The 11,912-nt window shown below is 35.2% G+C and overlaps 1 protein-coding gene across 1 annotated transcript; it reads left to right on the forward strand.

Moving 5' to 3' along the window:
• The first annotated feature begins 9,938 nt into the window (after positions 1 to 9,938).
• Positions 9,939 to 11,315, forward strand: LOC145634899 (protein FAR1-RELATED SEQUENCE 5-like). The gene is made up of 2 exons (XM_081686233.1): positions 9,939 to 9,978; positions 10,813 to 11,315. The coding sequence occupies exons 1-2, from the start codon at positions 9,939 to 9,941 to the stop codon at positions 11,313 to 11,315; spliced, it is 543 nt and encodes a 180-aa protein (XP_081542359.1).
• Positions 11,316 to 11,912: the final 597 nt, after the last annotated feature.

Raw genomic sequence — 11,912 nt, forward strand, 5'->3', positions numbered from 1 at the left:
CTTAAAAGTAAACGCAAAATTCAATTATGTTTAATAAAAAATTTAAAGTACCATAAGCGATTATAAAACTGGTAACTTTAAAACATTCATTCAATTTAATTGATCCCTATTGAATAGAATGATTCCAAGATCCTTTATTCGTGCAATAATTGTCCGGACTTTGGCCCTACCATCAACTATTACATTTTCAAGGTGAGTAAACTCTTTACTGATTACAACTCTTTGTAGTTCTTGGTTGAATAATTATCCATCACATGTTTAATTATTACCCTTAGCTTCAAGGTTCTAAACTCTTTAGGTAACCTTGTTGAGTATAACCAATCAAAAGTGTAAAATTTGTTTTACCCCCACTCCCCTAAGATATAATATGACACCCTGCTTTGGCATGACCCATCATAAATATCGAAGGTTTCATCGGGTTTTTGATAGGAAAAGCTACCTCAATATTTCTGGGACCTAGATTCATTATGTTGTGATTATTTAGTGAACTCTAGCGCATCATCAAACAACATAAATAAAATCTAACACGCATAATCTATTAATGCATAAATAAAACATAGCATGGCCCCTAATCCTAAGAAACTAATAAAGAAAAAAAAAAAAAAAAAAAAACTCCCACTTGAACCTTCATGGATCTCATCCACCTTGCTCCTTTGGGCCTTCACTTCATGGGCTTCTTGGATTAACTGCAACCTGTAATTTTACTCTATTCTATCTGCTACTTAAATAAGATGAAATAAAATTACAAAAATACTTTATTGGTACGTAGACCGTACTAAGATTACAAAAATACATCACGATGCGTAGATCGTATTTAGTAATCTACTGGGCCATACTAGTCATTATATAGCAATAAATAACATCATATATTATAAAATTGCCACATAATAAATCACTCATCATGCTTTCCTAAACTACAACATCGAATGTTCACAATTAAGGAGACATGACACCAAAATATCTCATATTTTAATTAATGTAATTAGATAATATCATATATTATTCATGACCATCAATAAAATATCATATATTCTAAATTAGTCATGAGATAGAATCAAATCTTATTTTAATCTTAAAAGATAAATCATATTTATCCTCAAAGATTATCCAAACAATGTTAGGAAATTCTATCCTAATTACTAGCCAATCACAAAATATTAAATCAATTATTATCCAAAAAAAATTATGGGATAATCAGATTATTTAAATCAATTATTATCCTTTTGGAATATGCTCAGAATATCCTAACAAATCTTATCCAAAATTAACCACTTTAATTATGGATAATTACCAATTTAACAACTTCAAATATGGATAATATCAAATATAACAACTTTTGAATATTTGATTTTATCCTAAAATAAAAGATTTTATCCAAATAAAATTGATTTTATCTTTCAAAATAAAAGATCATATTTTCAAAATATTTTATCTCATCTAAAATAAATCATATTTATCTTGAAATATTTTTAAAATAAAATATTTTTTTTTTGAAAACCGTGCACCAGTTACCGTGGTGTAGCCAGCCGAGGCCGGCCACGGTGGCCGTACACCGTGAGGTGTACGCTGCTCTACAGCGGTGCACAACAACAGTAGTATTGCCGTGCAACTGTTGCGCGGTGCTATTGTTGCTGCACCCCTGACCCGACCTGCTGCCCTGCCCCGCCCTTCCTTCCGGACCACCTGCAGCGGCAGCCGCCGTGGCTGCGCCACCCAGCCGCGGTTGTCGCTGCTAAAAACTTTTTTTTTTATTTTTAATTTAAATAAAACAAAACATATTTTGTAAAATTAAATTAATGTTAGTGTGGTCCAATTAATTTCAAAATTAAATCACATTCAATCTTGAAATTAGGGTTCTTCGTGAAATTAATCCCCAATTTAATTTAACACTTAAATTAAATAATTTAATCCTGAAAAATTCATAATTTATCATGAAATCAAATAGATTAAAATCATTAATTACATAGTAAACGAATTAAATCAAAACCAAAACACAAAATTCATAATTTAGGGTTAGGGTTTTGAAATTTTTGGAAAATATAGGGTAGGGTTTCGAAATTTTCGAGTAATCTAGGGCAAAATTCGGATCTCTTCATGGCTATTTTGAGCATTATTAAATCACATTTAATCAATTCCAGGAGTTAAATCACATTTAATATAATAATTTACCCATAATTAAATTATTCTCCCTCCTAATTGAATTAAAATTATGGACTATCAAAGAATTATAGTCAATATGCGTAAATGCAATAGGCTAACTGATACCACTGTAGGAGTTTATAGGTACTACGCAGCGGAATTACATGAATCATATTCATACAGTACCTAATCCCAAGATCTAATGCATAACACATAAAGAACATATAATCGTACCTTTGAAGCGTGATTCCACGTGCGATCGAGCAAGAACAATGGGAGACAAAAAACCCCAAGCGTGATTCCTCTACTTAGTCCACGAGCATGGATTAAACCTCCACTAATGCTAGTTAGTTGTGACTGAACACTTCAATCAACCTTCAATGGAGATTTGAGCCACGAACACACCACAACACCACCCACGCACCACCACACGCGCCACCCAAGGAGGAGGGCCGTACGGACAGGGAGGAGAGAGAGAGGGCCGAGTAGAGATAGAGAGAGTTAGGGTTTTTGGAAAAACTGGTTGCTTGTATGACAATTCACTGTATGTCAATTGTTTTATCATGCAACCCTAGGCATGGTTTATATTTATAGATCATATCTAGAAATAAAACCATGTCAAGTCCAAAACCCATTATACTCTTCTAATTATCCAAGCCCAAATATCAATGTGGTATGTCATGAACTCATGATGCCCAATAATGGGCCTCAAACTTGTTTAACCCAGTACTCTTATGTGTGACCTTGTAGGATCCATTCTATAAGGCTTTGGGCCATTAAGCTAGCCCAAAGATCAATTGTCATATCTAGCACCAAACATTGACGACCCTATAGAATGAACTTATTATCTCCATAATAGTGATCCTTGATATATCTAGTAATTGCACTTATCGAAGACATAACTCCTTCACTGTGGGAGTGTCCTCCCGAAAAGCCTGACCCCGGCCACGGGTAGAAAGTTCGCGATCCCGTTGTCTAGGCATGCTATTACAAAAATAAAAATCTAAATGCTTAGCATCATTTCCTAAGTTATTTAGTTATTTATTCAAAAGCGACTTAACAAATGGCATTTTCTATTATACGCAAAATTTTTACCTCAAGGTTAAAAATTAGCAAAATAATGGAATTATTTCTAGTGTTTAGTTTCTCCATGACGTACTAATACTATGTTCTCCTAATTGTATGATACTATGTTCTCCATGACAATGTAGTACATACACAAAACAAAACATGTTTTCAAATTGCACAAGAACAATAAATTGGCACATCATGGCATATTTTACAAAATATACAACCAATATATCATCATTTCAAGTGCAAAAGAACAACATGAATAACAAGAACACCATTTCGCACAAGTAGTACAAAAAATGGTGATTTGCTCAATTTCTTACCAAAATACACAAACTTAGTCTCAAATTGCTCAAAAACACACATACATCCATATACAAGTCAATTCATAAGAAGAATTTTGAAATAAAACCTCAAAATCAAAAATCCCCAAATAGATTTTTTGAGGATTTCAAGCAAAAATGGCATTCATGAAAAAAAGCAAAGGAAACTTACATGGATTTTGTAAGGAATTAAAAATGAAGAAAATGCAAAAATTCGAGAGAGCTTGGTGAAGAAATGAACTCGAAAAGCTCAGGAAAGGTTGCGAAACATAGCAACTCCACACCCGCGGCACGAGGCTACTAGCTGTGACACGGTATTCGTGCGCGTGTCGCGATGTTTCCCTGATAAACGCGACGAGCCCGAGCTCAACAACCGACCCACCGCGTCACGGTTATACGCACCGTGACACAGTATCAAATACCGTGTCGCGTGGTTACTCAGACAGCAGTAAACAATTCCGTGGCGAATAGAAAGAAAAATAAAAAGGGGAGAGAAGCAACAACAGAAGCAGATCGCCGCGACACGGTGGCTAAAATCGTGGTGCGGTGGACTGAGGAAGACAAAAATAAAATGAAGAAGAAATAAGATGAAGAGAGAGAAAAAGAAAAGTGAGTAAATTAAAATGGCCAAAAGCAAAAGCTCGAATTTAAAGGAATAAAAAATAAAATCGTGACACGTTTCCCGTTGCCCGTGTCACGGTGACCGTTGCTGAGTACCGGCTCTATTCTGACATGGCGCGGTAATTATTGCAAGTCAAAATACGTGTTTTTGACCAGTTCAGCAAGGAACAATATCCTGTGTCACGGGCTCAGCTGCCGCGTGATGGACTAGCTGCCGTGTCACGGCATTATGCCACGTGACACGGTGGCCTTGCTGTGTGCCCTGCATGCTTTTTAATGCAGTCATCGAATATTCTTGCCATCTTTTGACCAGTTCAAATTATTTTCCGCATTTTTTTGACAATTAGTTTCCCATTAAAATTACGTGTCAAAATTACCGTTTTACCCCTAGCAAGCGTCAAAGTCAATTTTTCGACATTTTAAACACCTAATATGGTCGGACAGTCAGCTTGAAGGTGTGAATCATCTACGGCCCACGTTCGGGGACAATCGAACCACTATCATTTTAGCGTAAGGTTCTCAATACACAGAGACTTGTAATTTAAGTAGACAAATTTTTCCTCAAACATGGAAAATTGTCGGTCGTTGTCACCTCTCAGCACGAAGAAGTCAACGATTATATCATTTATCAACTTTCCTCAAGCATGGAAAGTATTCATCTGTCGACTTTCCTCAAGCATGGAAAATATTCATCTGTCGACTTTCCTCAAGCATGGAAAGTATTCATCTGTCGGCTTTCCTCAAACATGGAAAGTATTCATCTGTCGGTTTTCCTCAAGCATGGAAGGCATTATTTGTGGAATTCTTCAAGCATAGAATGACACCAAAATCATACGTCGACTTTCCTCAGGCATGGAGAGTATCATCCGGTAGGTTTCTTCAGGCTTAAAAAGCTACCAAATTCATCAGTCGGCTTTCCTCAGGCATGGAAAGCGTTTCAACGAACGTCATCCGGTGGATTCCTTCAAGCATAGGAAGCTGCCAAACTCATTTGTCACCGATACAATGGTGCCAGATATGTATTCTATCCCTTTACTCTTTTATCTTTTGAACTAACATTTTCCTACAGGTATCGGTGTATACAGAGTGATTTAGGATCGCAGAACATCTTAAGTCATTCTCCGTCCCTATCGACTACTTTGACTATTGTTTTCGAAACTGACGTTTCTACAAACTCAATCAAAGTGGGGGCTTCTGTAGACATCTAAAAATGTCTCCCCAAAACCAAACCCGATGATGAACAACCTTTCACCGCCACTATTGGTCGGGTTCAGTATTTAATCCCGAGAGTACTTAAAATATCTTATTTAATTAAATTCATTTTTTTGAATAGTCCATGGATCAGTCTTGATGTTTAGCCAAAGCATAGTTTTTTAATTTCAGCCAAACCTTTTTTTATTTTATTTTATTGTTTTATTATTCAATTTAGCCCAAACCTTTTATTTATTTTATTTATTTATTTTATCCCAATTAATAATAATAAATCAGAAATAGCCTGAAATTATCAATCGACACTTAAAAATGCTGAACGAAATTAGGGTTAAAATGAATTTAGACGGAAAAATGGACTGCAGGATCCCGCATCACGGTAAAGTCCACCGTGTCACGGGAATGTTCCCCGTCTGATGGTGGGATTCCCCGTGACACGGTGCACCTGTTGTGACACGGGGATTTTCGTGCCCTTTCCACGTAAACCCTTCACGCGTTTTGTTCCCTGTACCCTAAATATTTCCCGTGTCACACAGCTGTCCACCGTGTCATGGGAATGTTCCCCGTCTGATGGTGGGTTTCCCCGTGTCACGGTGCCCTCTTCCGTGGCGGTGCAATTTTTTAGGGTTTTTATTTTTTTAGGGTTTTGTGTGTTCCCTCGGCACTTTTTTTCCATAAATACCCCCTCATTTCTGATGTACGGGGCATCAATTAATTTTCTATTTTTCTCTCCTCTGCCTACCCTTCTTCTTTCAAAATTCCTTCTTCAAGAACTAATAAGATAATTGAAAATCACGCCTAATTAGATAATTTGAACGACCGATTTAGGTTCCTTTTTAATCTTGTTATTAAATCAAGTGATCACTAATATTTTGAAATTATATGTTGCATTAATATTAAACCAATTTAGCTTAATAATAGTTTGGAGCAAATTAAATATTTTGTTTGTATGCCTTTGAGATCGCAGGAATCACTTTTCGCTATAAGAATCGAGTAGAGGCCAATACGGGCGAATGTGACTCCATGACTCAATTCGTACCATCATTCACGATCCTCTTTTTGTGGTTCTAAACCATATGGAGTTAGTAATCTCATGGGTTATGAATGGGGTGTAACCTTCACGGGCCAATCGTTGTTGCTTATCGTTGTCCCTTTCTCATGGTTGCCTTTTATGATTTGTGAATGGTTTACAAGTTCCTTAATAACTTGTTGGCGGCTCCCTACTTTCCTTGTGCCTAATCATATATGTCAATTCCCACTTCCTATGAGTGCCAAGCATATTCACCACATGCTTAACGTAGGTTTGATTATAATGGCATAAAGTGATCGACCTGATAAATGATCGTCTCACTTAGCTTAAAACGCCTAAGCATTGGCTCATCAAAGGCACCGACATAATGGTTCATATAGCAAAAGCACCGACATAATGGTTCATAAACAGCAGAGGCACTGACATACTGGTTCGCAATTCAAAGCAGCAAAAGCGCCGACGTACAGGCATAGCAAAGCAAAGGATCGACAGGCGTTGGTCTTCGGTAATTTTCCTCAGAATATTATCGCAACAAATGAGGATAGATTCAGGCGAGTATATCTTCGACGGGGTTCCCTAGCTTGTGGAGAGTTGTCACAAACAACTAGAGATGATTTCAGGCGAAGTTATCTTCGATCGTGTTCCCTGGCTTGCGGAAGATGGTCACAAAGTGCTAAAAGGTCGTTTTAGGCGAAGCAATCTTTGATGGGGTTCTCTAGCTTGTATAAGTCTATCACGGCAAAATTGGAGGCAGTTACAGGTGTAGCAGTCTTCAGGCGGTATTCTCTAGCTTGTAGAAGATCGTCAAAACAAATAGCAGGATGGCGTTCCCTAGCTTGCGGAAGGTTGTCACAACAACAGCGAATGCAACAAATCGGTTACTCTTAGTGACGTGTGCTCGACGGTGCAAGATACGCATTGCTTAACTCTTTTATCTATTTAACTAACGCTAGTTTTACAGGTATCGGCGTTACAAGAGTGATTTTGGATTGCAGAACGTTCTGAATCATTCTCCGTCCCTATTGATACTTTGACTTTTGTTTTCGAAACTTGTGTTTGTCCAAACTCAGTCAAAGTGGGGGCTTCTGTAGACACCCATTTGTGTCTCCCCAAAACCAAACCCAATGATGAGTACCTTTCAAGTCGAATCATAATCTAATGATGTGAAAGTGTGGAAAGTCTAGTGTTGCGATTAGTTTTTAATTCTTTTTTTTCTCTCTATTTTTGAAACCTATTTTAGAAAACAGCCAATCCAGTTTGGTTTGGTCCATGGCAAGGGTTCAATAATAGTGTAGTTGGGTCGGGTCGAAAAGAGCTTTCCAACGATATATTATAAGCCCAATTCCGATGAATAATGAGGAAGTTATGGCTAAATTACTAAACTGGGCTCGGTTTGATCTTTATACGCGGCCCAATGATCTAGAGGAGGGCCTAATATTGATTTATCATTCCTAATGCAATTATAATTGATTATAGTTTTCTAGATTCTTCTAGAAGATTCTTTTCATTCCTAATTTAATTAGCATTGATAAATTAACTTTAGTTGACTTTTTAGAGTTTTAATGAGTTTAAAAGAAGTGTTTTTACAGAAAATACGATTTTTCCCTTCCGTACGGCTAAATTTTATCAAAATTAAGAAAACGTGTGAAAACTGTTTCTAGCGCCTGACGACACGGTTAGCGCCTGGCGCTAAGTCTTGGTGTCTGACGCTAAGTCGTTTTATTCTCTTCGAAACTTTGATTCATTTTTCTATTCTTCCGGCTGATATTATCTATAAATAGCCTTCTAAACATCCGTTTTCAATCATTAACAACAATTAATTTTCTAATTCTCTCTAGTTTTCAAGAATCCATTGATCTCCCTCATGCTTTCTCTACAAAATTCCGCATTTGCAAGATCTAGAAACACCTAACCAAGTTCGAAGTTGCATTCGCCCTAGACGTGAAAAGTTTTAATTTCTGAGGGTTTGGTCCCAAATCTCTCTTTCAATTATTATTTAATTGTTTTGTTTATATTTTCCTTTAAATTACTAACGCGTGTATTTTGTTATTAGAAAGAGATACGAGGCATCCAAGTAAGTGCTTTAATTGTTTGCATTGATATTATGATATAGAAATCATGTTTAGATTGTTATTATGATTCCTAGTATCATGTTAGGATACTTGATGTTTTGAATGACAACAGTGATTCCTAGTATTATGTTTAGGGAAAAAGTTATAATATCAAATATGCTTATTGTGATTCCTGTGATGCTTCCTATTCTCTTCCTAATGTTCATGTTAGTATCATGTTAAGGTTAAAGCTTTGATTTTTATTGCTTAGTGACATGCTAGAGTTTGTTATTAATCTTGTTAGTATTATGACTAGGATCTTGCTATTATTATGCTTTAACCTGATTATTATTGTTATGATTATTATTGTTGCTTGATTATTTTTATGGTTATTGCTTGATCACACCTTTTATGCATGTTTAAAGAGAATTTGTACTTGTAATCACGCTTAATAAGATAATTAATAATCTTGTTTAGGGTTAATTTTATTATAATTCAAGTGATCGCCAATAATAGTTTTATTTGTGCATAATATTCAACCAACATAGATAAACAGGTTTAGGGTTAAACCTAATGATTGCATGTTAGTCAGAAAGCGCACATGAATACGATCAAAATAAAATAGAGGCTTATTATTAGGGCAGCTTCAATCTTTTTTAGGTTGGATTTGTACCTTCATCCCCGAACTACCAGTCATGGTTCCAAACCTATTAGAGTTGACAATTTCCTGGATCGTTAAGGGGTTTAACCTTCACCTCGTGAACGGTTTACAAGTTCATAAAACTTGTTGGAGACTCTTTTGCTCTATCTTCTTTCCCTTTGGACGCCACCATGATTAAGTGTATGATCACAGTGGGGTTCAAGTTTTGGGTAATGATTGAAATATTCCCTACTCTATCACAGCAAAAATTGGAGGTTGTTACAGGCGTAGCTGTAGACACCCATTTGTGTCTCCCCAAAACCAAACCCGGTGATGAGTACCTTTCACGTTGAATCATAATAGAATGAGGTTAAAGTGTAGAAAGTCTAGTGTTGCGGATATTTTTAATTTCTTTTCTTTTCTCTCTGTGGATGGGGCTTGAAAAGAGCTTTCCAACGATATATTATAAGCCCAATTCTGATGAATAATGACACATATTCTTAGGTGTAACCTCCTACACCTAGAAGTAGGTGCACTCAGCTCAAAACGCAGGAGAACCAATGTGAAACGCAGCACCTATTTAGTGTTCTCTAATGTCTTTCTTCCCGCTCACGTCTCTTAGTTTCCTTTTTAAAAAATTTTGGTTTCTTCTTTTCCAATTCTCTTTCTTCTCCTATATTTCCTAATTCTCATCAAAGTTTTCCATAAAAATTTTCATTACTATAGTTTGTTCTCTGTTTTTTTCTGGAAAAATTAATCTATGTTTTTTCTCCTTCTTTAATTTCTTTTTTCTCTTTTTTTTCTGGAAAAATTATCCTCTGTTTTGCGATTGCATCTGTTTCGATTGGATAAATATGGAATTGGTTGTTCTTGACGAAGACATCATCAATGCAGGTTAGTTGCTTGATTTTGCGATCTGTAATTAGATTTTTTTTGGTAGTTTCAATTGTAATTGTGTTTTGTATGATTTTAGGTTAGTTGTGATTAGTTTCAATTGATTAGTTATTCAATTTCATCTGATTTTTGGTTATGTTCGATCAATTTGATGTATTATGTATAAATTTCGATTTCTTATGAGCTGATTAATCAATTTTGATTGATTAGGTTTTATACGGTTTTCTTAATTATTATGAATTGAATTTTATGTAATTTTCTGCATTTTTTCAATCAAATTTATGTATATATTTTTATGCTTTATATTAATTTTATAGATTATGTCTTGATTTACTGAAATTGATCGTATAATTTTGATGAATGTGATATTTTTGATTAATTAATAATAAAATCAATTGATTTTTGTTCGTATAATTATGTCTTGATTTTGCGCTAATCTTGATTTTTGTGTGATTACTGTGATTAATTGTTGCTTATTGCGTGCTGCAATTGTTTGTTGTTATGATTTTCGTAATTTTTAATTTATTCTGAATATTGTCTCTTAACTAATGAACATTACATTTATAATTATGAAGCTATGAACATTGTTTATTACACATTAACTTTGATTCTTAAATAATGAACACTACATTTAAAAATTATGAACTTATAAACATTGTTTATTAAATAATGAAAATTGTCTATTATATGATGATAATTGAGTCTTAAATAATGAACATTACATTTGATATCGAATATTTTATTTGTATTCTTTAACGTGTCTAATGAATATTCTTTACATATTTATGAATTTACTTATTATACATTATGAACATTCAGTGTTATTTATTTCAGATACTCCAGTTGAAACTATATACACAGAAGCTAAAGAATCTGAATTAATGAGGAAAACAGTAACTAGTGATGATGAAGCATATAATTTGTACAATGATTATGCTTTTAAGATTGGTTTTAGTATAAGGAAGGGAAATGTAAGAACAGTTGGTAAGACTTCTGTTTGGCGAAGTAGGAGATATGTATGTTCATGTGCTGGTTTGAAGAATGACTCTAAGAGGCATGTGAGGAAGTTTGAGAAGTTAGATTTTCGTACAAATTGTGGCGCTTTTGTGGAGTTTATTATTGATCCAGGTGTATGGACTGTTGTGGATCATCAGATGGATCATAATCATCCTTTTATACCAATTAACAAAAGACATTTGTTAAGGTCTCAAAGAAATGTGAATAAAGAGCAATTGAAGGTCATAAGTGTAATGAAGGCAAGTGGTGTTAGGGTAACTGATTCACTACGTCTTTTGTCCAAAGAAGTAGGTGGTTCGCCGAATCTTGGGTGTACTTGAAAGGATATATACAATGCTTTGACTACTGAAAAGGCCAATAGACTTGATGGCTCGGATTGTAATCAATTGATCAAGTATTTTGCTCAAAGGCAAGCAAAGGAAGCTGATTTCTATTATGAGTTTGAGGTAGATGAAGGAAATTCCCTTACTTGTGTTTTTTGGAGAGATGGAATAATGAAAAGGGATTATGAACACTTTGGTGATTTGATGGTTTTTGACACTACTTATAGAACAAACAAGTATGGCATGATATGTGCCCCTTTTGTTGGTATGAATCACCATTGTAACAATGTCATGTTTGGGATGGGATTTGTTCTAGATGAGAAAACAAGCAGTTTCATATGATTGTTTGAGTCTTTCATGAGATCAATGGGTGGTGGGCGTCATCCGATTACTATAATGACAGACCAAGCACCTTTTATTGCAGCTGGTATAAGAGAAGTTTTCCCAAATTCTAGACATCGTCTGTGTACATGGCATCTTACGGAGAACTCAAAAACAAATATCGGTAAATTCAGAGTTTTGAAGGGGTTCACTGATCTTTTTGATTATCTGCTCAAATACTGTGAAACTGCTGCTGAATTCGAACATTATTGG

The sequence above is a fragment of the Chenopodium album genome, chromosome 1 (assembly GCF_948465745.1).
Source record: "Chenopodium album chromosome 1, dcCheAlbu1.1, whole genome shotgun sequence".
NCBI classification, from domain to species: domain Eukaryota; kingdom Viridiplantae; phylum Streptophyta; class Magnoliopsida; order Caryophyllales; family Amaranthaceae; genus Chenopodium; species Chenopodium album.